The sequence below is a fragment of the Hippoglossus stenolepis genome, chromosome 15, assembly GCF_022539355.2.
Source record: "Hippoglossus stenolepis isolate QCI-W04-F060 chromosome 15, HSTE1.2, whole genome shotgun sequence".
In the NCBI taxonomy this organism is placed as follows: domain Eukaryota; kingdom Metazoa; phylum Chordata; class Actinopteri; order Pleuronectiformes; family Pleuronectidae; genus Hippoglossus; species Hippoglossus stenolepis.
In genome coordinates this window covers 9,523,484-9,536,425 of record NC_061497.1, presented here as the reverse complement: position 1 = coordinate 9,536,425, position 12,942 = coordinate 9,523,484, and the positions used below count along the sequence as shown (strand labels likewise).

Sequence of the window (12,942 nt, the reverse complement as noted above, 5' to 3'; positions counted from 1 at the left end):
CCACTAGTGGATGTTAGCAGATATTAGAGATCCACCAGTGGATGTTAGCTACATTAGAATATGATCTTTGTGCCTAGAATGAACAAAGCTCCAATTTAAAGTCGACAATTTTGATCTCTCTTTTAGATTCAGGCCTACTTTTGTAATGATGTGTGCTCATTCTGTCCAGCAGGAGGCAGTGCAGGCACTCCTTCATATACAAACACCAAGACAGGAGAGACTTTATTCAAAACTTTTATTAGATTTCCTGTTTTTATAATAAAGAGATGGAGAGCTGATGTGCACGGACGACAGGATGAAAATGGGGACATCGTTTGAGGATGAGCAGAGCATTATAGCTTTATATTCGTGTGCAGGGAGCAGCAGTGGAGTATGACTTTTACACTGCAGGGGTCCAATCGAGTACAGGGGGCTCCTCTCCATGCTCCTCTGTGGATGCTCCCCATTCACCCTGCATCCCATCATCACAACTGACTCTGATCCTACAGTTGTATTGCTTACGGCCCGTTACAGTAACTGGAAGGTGCAGTGTGACAAACTATCAAGGGGATTCACTTCTGTTGAGATTTGCATAGTCATCATAAGGCCCACACTGACACTGATCTCTTTCTCCATTCATAGATTCAGAAACAAAGCACTGTTTTCTTACTGAGTCTTATTAGACAACAACTGGCAGAGATTTGTGAGAGAAAACCCAACCTTTTACAGTTCAAACAAGTTATTGACATTTCAATTTGAATAATTTAATTTTATGATCCAGGCTAAATGTATCCTCTTGATTCCAAAGTCACACCAGAAGCCTGACTCCATAGCTCTGCTCGAGGGTGGATTTTCTCTTTAAAGCCAAACGACACACATGTGACAGATGTATATTACCCATAACATTCATTACAATGTATGTACCTGCAATATCTTCCTAAAGGATCCCATGAAACAGGCTGATGAAGTCATTCAAATGTTTGCAGGAATTCTACTTGGACTTTTTGTCAGTCCTATCAGATCAGACTACAGCTGACCTGGGAACCTACTTAGCAATAAACCAAGTTTCTGAGTCTGATATTCATGATTAACACATGAAAACTTTAATCGTATTTTTGCTTTCTTGCTGAGCTTTAGATGAGAAGACTGACACCAGTCGGTTTACAAAATCTGAAGCTTCAGTGGCATCAGACGCTGTTTCAACAAGAATACATCAAATTTATTTAACCATACCATTTCATGGGATTGCATTAGAATTAGAAGTCTTCACTCTTTGCTCATGTTTGCTGTTTGGCTTCTTCTCGTCTCATTTAGATGAACAATGTGACAAACCAACAGTGACTTGGATCACACACACACAAAAATATATAACTATTTAAAGTGCCAGTCACACCAACACACCCCCTGTATAATATATTGCTTCACGCCTGTGATTAAAGAGTGGAGGCACGTTATTATTATTAAAACGTAACAAATAGTCTCATGAAATCATCAGAAACAGTACATATCTGAGCTGACACTGTGTTTAGCCACACATCTGTCCCACTCTCCAGAGGTATTTCTTTTTTAAAGCCAGACACTCAGTGTCTCGAATGATGCAAATGCAGCTTCAAATGATATTTCACTGTTCGATGCAGGTACATTCATCTCCTGAGGTGATGCACAGTAGAAATCATCCCTGTTTGGCACAGTCAGTGGCTACACTGGGAGCATTGCTTCTCTTATTTCCTCCTGGAACAGGGTTTATGCTTGAACTACATCCCCCTACTCATCCTGCCCTCCCCTGATCATGCATGGTCATTTAAACCATGAAGACCTAGTGCCATGTGCACACCTAGGAGACCAGAATGGAATAAAGATAGGAAACCAGAATGGTTATGATCTTTGTTCAAGAGCGTGGTCTTTCATTTTGACAGCAGGACTTACTGGTTTCACATACAGATTGTGCAGCGCTCTCACTCAAATCCCTGCGATCGCACACAATTATCCTCTGCTTGTGCTTAGATTTCCTGCACTCCGGCTTCAGCTCTTCTCCTCACACTCACGTTGCTGCCATGCGCACCTGAAACGTCCGCTCTCCGATTTCTCCTCTGCTGGAGTGCAGGAACAAGCAGTGGATATTTGAGTGCAAGCGAAGGGTTTTGAGTGAGAGCATTACAAAATCTGAACATGAAAAAGTCCTGGTCTCAAACTGAAAAACCACACTTTTCTAATAAAGATAGACAATTCCATTCTGGTTTCCCAGCTGTGCACACGGCATTAGATCTTCATGGTTAAAATGATCACGTATGAAAACACCCCGTAAACCAGCTCTATCTTTCAGCAGATAAGGATTATTTATTGCAAAGAATAAAGCACTGACTAAATGAACATTTGTCAGTGTTCAAGAGAAACAAGCCATTTCCATGAAGAGGCACATACTAAGCAGAGATATTATGTAGAGCCTGATCCAGGCACAGCCAAAAGAGGTCCACGTCCATATAGTGCTTAGCCTTAGCGAGGGTTAGCACAATGGAAGTAGCATGGCATTAAATGTGATTTACAGTTAACCTCAGCGCAGACGCTACTGGTGTTAATATATTACAACACGTTTTTTTCCCAAAAGGTATGAACGTCTGTTGTCAAGCACTGTATCTAAATTCTGCCCCATGTTGCACATGCTCAGAATGCATTGGTTATTTGTGTTAAAGCAGCATCGTCAGAGGGTCAATCTTTGATCTAAAGGTTAGGGAGATTGATTCAAGGGATTGTCTATGGTTTCGTTTCAGAAGCTGGTTGTGTTATTTATGTCTGCTGAGTTTTATAAAGTGTGTAGCAATATGTCGTCGTCCTCGCTGACGGAGGAGCATCAGAAGCACTAACAGGCACCTGTGTTTATATCAAGCAAAGGGAAGGTACAAGATGAAGAACCAGGCTGAATCCTACAATGTTTTTTGTCAATATAGACTCTGTGCTACGTCTTAACATTTACTTTAGACTAGTTTTTAATAAATCACACATTATACTGGGTGTTTTTTGGAAAGTACAAATCGATCAGTGGATCTGTCAACTAGAGCTGCTTGAAATTATAGCACATCACAAATATTGATTTTGATTGAAGTCTATTGTGAATTTGCTAGTATTTAAATCAGGATTCAGCCCAATGCTATATTTCAAGTACTTGCAGAAATGTTTTTTTTTTTTTTTTACTTCTAATGAAAAACAGTCAAAGAGTTTTTTCTTATTGAATGTACTCTGGCTGTGGAAACAGATGATTGATATGCAACAACGTGCTTTAAACAGAGCACAACAGTGCAATGGCATAACACTTTGTTTACCATTTCAACCCACACAATATCCTAACTGTGCAAATTATATAAAACGTCTCCCGAAATTGATAAAATGTGCACATAATTTGGTTTTAATCTAACAAGTTAATTTACCAGAGACATTGAGATTTCTGATGTTAGATTAAACTCACTGCACAACCACACACACACACATACCATGTCCACACATTAGACAACTGCCTGTCCCATAAGTTTCCATCGTGTCCAGGTTTTTAGGGTAGGTTGACTGTGATCAGCGGTAGATCACTGTTGTCTTCTTTCTAATACACTTCCCACATTGGGTAGAATGTTTCCCATGAAGACTAAGATATGAACTTTTATTGATTTAATATTCCTGCTCTGTTTGTCAGTCGGACACAATTTATTTAAAAGTCAAATTGTAAAAGTGCACGCTAGATTTTCTTGTCTAAATGTTTGTTCATTGATATCAGGCCTGGTTACTGGCTCCACTTTACTCACCACTGGAAAATGTGCAATAACTTATATAGCCAATACATACACGTATACAGTATACGCTTGTCACTTTGGTTTTAACCTTGCACTCTCTAATGTATATAGTATTGTGTTTGATTATTTTTCTATATTGAGATCTTTTAAATTATTTAAATTTACTTTATTTCAATTTTCTTACTTCTCCAGGACATTGCTCTTATTTCATTTCCCGAGCTGACCTTTCCCTCTCGTCCAACACGTTGCATTGTATCATTGACCCTGTGTTAACTTACATATGACAAATAAAACTTTTCGCTTAGTCACCCAGGTAACACCATTCTTGCTTTTCATGTTTTTCTTCCAGCAATGTGCTGAACAATATGGCTAAAAGTTGGACAATAAATCCTAAATAAGTCAAGCTAGAGAGCCTCTGGTAGGTGCGTTTATCCTTTTGACGTAATTAAATTATGTGCACCTTTTAAATAATCACTATATGTGTGCACTTATGATTTGCACTTTCTTTAGTTTTATATAATCTGCACATGTGATGTATTCCCACAGCCAGGCAGAGTTTTTAAGATTACAACAAAAATGAGTTTGTTCATGTGTCCAAACACATGTGCATATACAAATATATGCAATATATGCAAATAGGATATGATCACTCCTGTGGTTTTCTACACATGCACCTCCTCATTTCTTTTTTGGTGTTGGTTTTGAGTCAGCCTTGGATCCTGAGAGGCCATTTTCTGTGTTGTCGATCCCTGATGAAGTTACAAGGCACTCCTTACTGCAGTGGAAAGGAAGAAGACAAAGTTAGACCTGCAGACAAATAGCACAGACATCGAGCTTGCATTACTTAGTAACTACAGCATCTGAGCTGCCGTGCACCAACAACGTGCTCTGATGAAACTGTGTGAAATGGTTGCACTACTGACAAAGTGGATGTGAACACTCACTTTTTCTCCTCAAGCTTGGAAAGAATAAAGAGAGTCAAGTTCTTGAGCAACATGAAGCCCATCAAAAACGCAATGGCTCCGCCCACAGCTGAGGCGATGATGATGGTCAGTGTCTTGTCCACCACCCTCACTGCAAAAAAAAATATACATATATATTTCAGTTTCAAATTAACATTTTTGGCGGTGTATAGCTCACCTATACACCGCGGCAAGGCCTCGACCCGCGGCCATGTATGCATGTCCTCCCCCACTCTCTCTCTATCCCCCTTTCACAAGCTTACTCTGTCCTATTCATTAAAGGCGATCAAAAAGCCAGAAAAATACTTAAAAAATAAAATTAACATTTAAACATCACAGTGCTGTGAGGGAGCCCTGCCTGCTGTGTACCATGATCTCTGGTTCTTTTTAAACTACTGTTTGCCAGAAGTATTTTATTGATATTCAGCTGTTTGGTAATGAAATGCTCTGAGTAAGATCCTGCAGGGTGGTGGAGGATTATTTTCACATATTTCTCCAAGTTTGCTTCAAAACTAGAAAATGCTTAGTTTAGCAGTATATCAAATAGCAACTCTCCTGGACTAATCACACCTGTCTATCTCACAGTGTTTGTGTGACTTAATAGTTGATAAAAACAGAATAATTGAGGGCATGAAATCTGTCACATATAATAATAATAATAATCTATCGATTATAATTTAAAAATAATCGATTTAATATTTTACTTTGACCTCAGAGTGTCCTTGTGTATGCTTCCTAAATGATTTTATATTCAACTTATAAACTAAGGGGCAACTAGGCAAACAATCTGCTGAAAATCCTGGTAGATAAATAAGATACTGGTTCAAACACTCACGAACCAAAAGGCTTTGTGGTTTTCTACTCTACATCTGTGGTTTGTATCCATAATGAGAGGAAAGTAAGTGAGACCACACCCTCACACCTATCATCAGCACCCTGCACCCACAGAGACTCACCCTCATCCACCACAATGAGGGTGAAGATGGCACTGTGGTTCCTGCCCTTCTCTTTTGGATTGCGTCCAAAGCAGGTGTACTGTCCTGCGTCGTCGAAGGTGATGTTCCACAGCAAGATGGAGACGTTGTTGTTATGGTTCTTCCCCACAAACTCCACTCGTTCTCTGTATATGCTGACATGTGGCACCGACTCCTCTGACTCTATCAGTGACTCGCACACCTGATAGAAGCAGTAAGCTGTCAATCCTCTCAGACCACCAATTAGAAGTTACCACGTTGAGGTTGGACATGTTTTGGATTTCGCAGACATAAAGGTCTCACCTTTTGCATGGTGCCGTTTTCGTTGAACTGCCAGTTGAAGTAGAGATTCTCGATGCCGATACAACTGGCGTATGTGCACGGCAAAAGGACTGTGCTGCCATTCACGGCCTCAAGGAAGGGAATCTTTCCTACGAACATCTCCAGGGCCTGAGCAGACCAAACACCTGTGGACGAGGGGAAACCAGAAAACACAGCAAGGTAAAGGCAGTGCAGGGGAAGCATCGCCAACAGCTTGATGTAGCTGTATTTCTACCTTCGCCAAGGAGGTTATGTTATTGTCTGCGTTTGTCTCTCTGTGTGCTAGTAAGCATGATAACGCAAAAACTACGGGACGGATTATTACGAGACCTAGTGGTAGGCTGTGGTATTGGTCAAGGAGGAACCTGTTAAATATTGATGCAGATCTGTATCAGGGGAAGGATCCAAGAATGTATTTTCACTGTCTTCAACATTGAGAGATAGATAGATAGATAGATAGATAGATAGATAGATAGATAGATAGATAGATAGATAGATAGACACATAGATAGACACATAGATAGACACATAGATAGATAGACACATAGATAGACACATAGATAGATAGAGAACTTTCAAGAAAGCAAATAAGCATATTCCAAAAAGGTGGACATTTTCCTTTGAGTTCAGTATCCCGTGTCTATGACAAAACCAACCATTCATCTCGCTGACAAAATGCATTAATTGCATTACTCATGCTGTCGACAAATAGATAAATAAACAACTGTCATGCTCGAATTTATCCTGCAACATCAACATTTTATTTTCATTAAGCTGATTAAGAAAAGAAGTGATGGGTGTTCTTTCCTTTGTAAAATATATACCACGTAGGATATTGAAAAAAAGCCCTACATATAACATGTATGCACAATATACAATGTATGGGCAAGAAAAAGTCCAAATTAGAATCATCAGCTGCTCATATACACTCAAATACCAGAATATAAGACTTTCTCTGCATTCAAGCACACAATGCTCACGCTGTGCTGCTCTGTACTTTCTCTAATGTACAGTTAGATGATTACATCAACTGATTATTCAAATGTTTTAGAAATTGTTTTATTCTTTGTGAGAAAATACACAGGCATACTCACATATGCACCTATTTTGTATGTGTGGGAACATTTAACGGGCATAGAGTGTTCATCATATGTTTCATTTTCATGATTTTGACAACACATTGTAACACATGTCTATTGGTGGCACAATTGGTAACTCCATCCCTGAGTAACACTGCCCCACAAAGTCCTTGCTGTGACATTACTGTAAATAAGAGAGGAAGAAAACTGCTGCTGCTGCTGCTGCTACTGTAACTGTACACCATGGTTACACAGCATCAGGAAGTCACGGATATTGAGTCGTACTTACACCAGGACGTGCGTGGAAAAATGTCACAGCTTTTTAAATATTGGTCTTTTTCCTTTTTAATTCTAGAGCTGGCAGATAATCCGCCTTAATTTAACTGATCAGCCATGTGTCAAGGTCACAGGGAGCAAATAGACAGTTTATATAGAGATGATTTCAGCAGGTCATGGGCAGACTGCACTAAAGCATTTTCTACACCATTCGTTTGGGCTAAATGCTGCCATCTAGTGTGTGAGGAGGAAAACTATATGCTCACAAAATGCTGTGCAGACATTATAGCCATTATAACATGCAGACTATATAACCAGAGAAACACTCTTGACACACTCCTGAACATGATCAATAGTTGCTTTAGCAGCCGTGACTATTACTGCTCTGTTTATAGCATCCCCGTGATTCCGTGTTTGGTGCACACCGCTCACAGCATGCTCAAGGTCAGCATCCGACAAACACCATTGCAGCAAATAAGAAAAGCATTGCTCACAAACGGCTAAACACAGAGCACAAGGGCACACTGCATGTGGGAATGTTATTGATTCGTTTTTTTATCTCGCCCTCTGCTATCTCTCAAACTCACTCTCTCCAATCTTTTTTCCTCAGCAGGGTCAATGCAGCACAGTGAGCTTGCAAAAACCGTAATAGAAACAATGACAAGGGAGCAACAGCATCACCCTCTACCTTTCCCCCATATCTTTCCACTTGCACATGTTCGCACGCCACTCGTGCTGTTTTATTTTTGCAATGTTCACTTCTTCTTTTTCAATCATGTCCCTCCATGTTTATTACAGTACTCCGTCTCCATCACTGTCATTAGCGAAGCCGCAGCCACGAGTCCGAGAATGAAACAAGTATTCACACGATAACGCAGTGTCTATTCTTCCATCATGTAACATGAAACTCCTCCTTAAATCAGAAACCCAGAGCATGTTGCCTTTTTTAAATGTCTTATCTAGGTTTTCAATAAAAGTTTTTTCTGCTTCAGACAAAAGTAGAACAGTGGTGCTCCACTTTGTAGCCCACATACGTCAACTTAAGAGCAACATTCTTCCTAATGAATATACAAATATATATAAAACTATGTCAAAGTGTCCAAGCACTCCAGCTAATAGGAAATGCAAAGGTAGACCTTATTCTGATGGTATTCAATAGGATTCTCTGAGGTCTTATGAATGAGGTTAAATTCAGTTGAGATCAGATGAGAAGATGCACAGTAAATTGAACATGAGAGCATGGAAAAACATTCCAGTAATTGTCCAATCAGTACTTTGAACATGAAACGCTCAAGTTTGGATTACAGAGAAAAACAATCACCACAGAACTGTCTCCTCTAAATTAGAATCGCTAACAGATAAAAGCTGCTCTCAAAGTCACTGTCCCACTCGATCAAGTCAGGGGCTGCATACTTAGGATTGCCCACTATCAACCTTTAATACTTTTACTATGTATATATATATATATATATGTGACTGATTTCAAGTTGTTGTACATGTTAACACAAACCAGTCTGTTCCCTGCTCTAATGTGTGTAATGTACGATGAGGTACAATGCAATATCATCCAGCGTATAATGTTCGCTGGTACCTGGTGAACTTCATCATGTTTCCTTCTCTCTGTTACTGAACCCCCTGCATGTGCAGATTTTACGTCGACTGTGCAGTTTTCATTTGGAGGCCAAAAAAGTGACGTCTTCCCTCTAAATGCAGACAACACCTGTGAGGAGGTGCTGTGATAAATATAAGGATATTTACCTAGCAACACACTGGCACTCTGTTTAAATGCATCACAACAGGCCTGAGCCATATTTTTACTTAAGAGTAATTAATTTTATCGACTTTACGAAAGCTGTGTTGTATTTTTTAGCCCAAGGTTTCCACATATGATTATTTTATTGATCATAGTCATATGGACGTTCATGTTTTAATTAATCTGTGTTTGCTGCACTGATGATCCACACCAATGAATTGGTTTACAAAGTTCCAGTCAGAAGTGGTAAATATTTGGGGGGGAATGTGGAGAAAAGGTATTAGACACCGAAACTTTGAACTCTAATAGCTTTGTGTGGATTCTAATGTGCTGCTTTTTCTGTGCACGACAGAGGAAACACTTAATTTGAGATGACTGGTTGATGTCATTTAGATCTGATCTAATCTGTATTAACACCTTTTACTGCAGAGTGTATCCACTACACCACTACCCACCATTACCATCATCACATGCTGCATGTGAATTGACTGACAATAATATCACATCCACTTACTGTCCTGACACTGTCAGCATCAAAACACTTTTTACTCTCTCCCACTCTGTACACAAAGTTTATGACTCAGATGAAAACACGGTTTACTAGACGCTGCTCCAAGTGACGCTGCTGCTCCGTTATTGCAGATATGAACCAGCACAATACAATGTGGGTGGCAGGGGCCTTGAGTGTCTGACACAGCTTTTCCATCACGGGTCACTTAATTCTGCTGACATTTCCTTTTATGGGTTTACAATCCCAATACAAACCGATATGATTCACAGAAATGACCAAACTGTTTGATTATAACAATCTTAGCTCTATTAGGTGCAAACTCAATTCCGAGTCAATCATTGTCTTTCTGTCAGCGTTTCCAAGCAGGAAAAGCTGCATTAACATCATTAGCCAACCAGTCCTGCAAAATCTTTACACAGACACCTACTGTGACGACACAACAAATGAATACACCTACATCTAAAACCTGCCGCATGTAGGTCAGATGTAGATGAAGGTCGGTATCAGAAAAGCTTCAGAATAAAAACAAACAATCATTCATTTTGGGCTCAAATCTGTGGGCATTCCAAAAAGGAGCAGGAAGAAAAGCAAATATAAAGTTTTAAAAAACGTGCAATAAAGAGACACAGTTGTGTGAGCTCTGGTGCAAGGTGTAGGGAGGCTAGGTTGCAGGTGCATGTATAGTGCAGTGACGTGCAGTGTAGAGATAGACATTACCAAGCAGCAAAGAGAAGATCAGGCCGGTGGCTGCGTATGGAGGGCCCAACCTCGGGGGGTCGACCCCAACACTCAGCACCTCCATGGCAGCCAGATCTGCTCCAAAACAAATAGTACTGCAGGATCCGGCCCCAGACTCAGGACAGCCAGTCGACTGAATGTAGCCTCTCTGGTACACTGGATTAAATCTGGAGGCTTCTGTCCGGGTGTCTGGACCCTAGAGGAGGCACATCCCAGTGTGGCACCTGCTGGTCCTGGGTGAAGTGAGCCCCAGCTGCACTGTGGTGGAGGAGAGAGCCGAGGTTAAAGTTAATCAACTGAAAAATGAACATGATTTGACTATAAAAACAGACAAACAGTCCAGTGAAGAGTTGCACTTGTGCACGGATGCTTGCATGTCTCCTGCATGCATGTCTGCACACGTACCTCTGAATGCAAAGGGGGTGACATCATACGGAAGCAGCATGATATGTAAGTACAGTTCAAGTTTTCTCATGCCTGCCTACCTGCTCTGCAGCTGGTCCCTCGCTCGCAGGCTGTGCAGCGTGGACAGGACAACGGCGAGGAGGCAAACACTCACTGCGCACAGTCAGGGTTCACTCAAGGAGAATCTGCCAGCCGGCACTTTCACTGCAGAGACAGCCACATTGCAGTGCCAGCCAGGAGGGGAGACAATTAGAGAGGAGGAGAGGGGGGAGACGGAGGGAGAGACAGACAGTTACGCGGAGAGACAGAGGGACAGGGGATGAGACGATGCTCTCGTTCCTCCTCAGCAGAGCCCCGGTGAAGCTGCCTCTTCTTCTCCCTGCCTGTCCCTCTGGCTATTCCACAACTTTTCCCTGTCCTCTCCATTGGCTGCATGCCATCTCTCTCTCTCTCTCTCTCTCTCTCTCTCTCTCTCTCTCTCTCTCTCCCTCCCTCCCTCCCTCCCTCCCTTATCCCTCTGTACACCCCCTCCCCCCCCCACCTGCCTCCATACCCCTCTCATTCTCCTCCTCTCCCTCATCACCCTTACTCACTCCCACCTCTCCCTCTCCCTCCCCTCCCACCTCCTGACTCGGGGCGTGTATGCAGACTCTGAGTGTTTGTGAAGATCAGAGAAAAGTTCTGCAGTGCAGGTTGAGGAGGAGGTTGCAGTGATGCAGCCCCAGGGCCGGGCTGGACACTTCCAGTCATAAATACACAGGGTTCCTTTTCACTGGCAACATCACAAACAATCAAAAGCCAGCATCACAAAATCACAGAGGGAGGGGGGATGTGCAGTCGTGACTCTCCTTTATTTCATTCCTGCACTCGCCCTCTTGTCTCCTCTCCTCTCCTCTCCTCTCCTCTCCTCATGTTCCCCCTTGCTCACGTGTGTGCCATGTGTCCCATTCAATACCCAGAAGGTCAAACTCTCATGTACATCATAGGGTTGCATTGCTCTCAGGGTGATGCAGCTGTATGTGCATTATTATAATATATTATATTAGATGATGCATGTAGGTGCAGTCATTTCATCACAATAGGACAGCTCCCTTTTTTCTAAACACATCAGTCAACAACAGCTGACGGATGCCTTGTGTCTGCACTATTCACCACAGGACATGATGGGGGAAGTGCTTAGCTCAGAGTTTTCAGATTTGATTAGTCAGTTTTAGACCTGACTAACCTTGCATTCATACACTTAAAAACCATACGCCTGTCGTTCTCTGCCCATTACTGTAAACAGAAACTGACTGCACAGTGATCGTGGAGTTTATTGGGAGGGAAATGTGGTTGGTAAGAGGTTAAGTACAGTTTGGGAGGATGCAACTGAGACCATGTGACAAGGTTTGCCATCTGAGCCGAGGAACAGTAACACATGCAGGCAGAGGACACAGGGACAAGTGCAAATCCCCTCTGGACCTTCCAGCAGTTTTTCACCATGGACACTCCTGTTTATTTCTTTTGAAGCAAATTAACTTTACACTGGCAGATTAAACCTTTATGTGTTTTACTTTACCTTTACTTTGCAAGTACTTAATACACAGGGATCTATTATTCATAGAGCAGGTTATAATGCACTCACTTATGGGGAGGGGCTATTGTTTTTTTTCTTTAAAAGCTCATGCATAGCTTATAATACTCATACAATTACATGAAATTTAGGTGTCAACTTTGGAACTCCTTTTTTTCTGCTTCATGTTATATATATATATATATATTTAGTAGAGCTTGTACTATTCTGACTCAACGGACTAATCAAAACCAAGGAAACACAGCATCAGTATCTATATTAAAATCTGTGTGTTTCTAAGTAACCAAAGTTATCACTGTGTTTGATTAAACGATACTCAGAGATAGATTTCAGTTTCAGATTGAGTGTTAAGCAATGACTGTATACGGGTAGGTGACGTGTGGTGGCGGAGGCTTGTTTCATGGGTGTGGAGCTCAATATGTGAAGAAATAGTGGCCGGGCTGCAGGCTCACTGCGCTCCTCTCCAGGCCCCTCCACTGGAGTATCAATGCACCAGCTGTGGGAACTCTTCCAGAACTGCAATAATAAAAAAAAAAAAAGAAAAAACAGCATACCCTGCTGCAGAAAGACAGGATGCTGCTGCAGACCTGTGCAG

The 12,942-nt window shown here is 41.5% G+C and overlaps 1 protein-coding gene across 1 annotated transcript; it reads right to left on the bottom strand.

Moving 5' to 3' along the window:
* Positions 1–218: 218 nt before the first annotated feature.
* On the bottom strand, positions 219–11,219 carry scn4bb (sodium channel, voltage-gated, type IV, beta b). Its single transcript, XM_035177878.2, has 6 exons — positions 10,855–11,219; positions 10,349–10,627; positions 5,995–6,158; positions 5,674–5,893; positions 4,700–4,829; positions 219–4,530 (listed from the first exon to the last, which is right to left on the bottom strand). Exons 2-6 carry the CDS (start codon positions 10,431–10,433, stop codon positions 4,434–4,436), a joined length of 696 nt encoding a protein of 231 aa, XP_035033769.1. The 5' UTR covers positions 10,434–10,627; positions 10,855–11,219; the 3' UTR covers positions 219–4,433.
* Between the last annotated feature and the right edge of the window lie 1,723 nt (positions 11,220–12,942).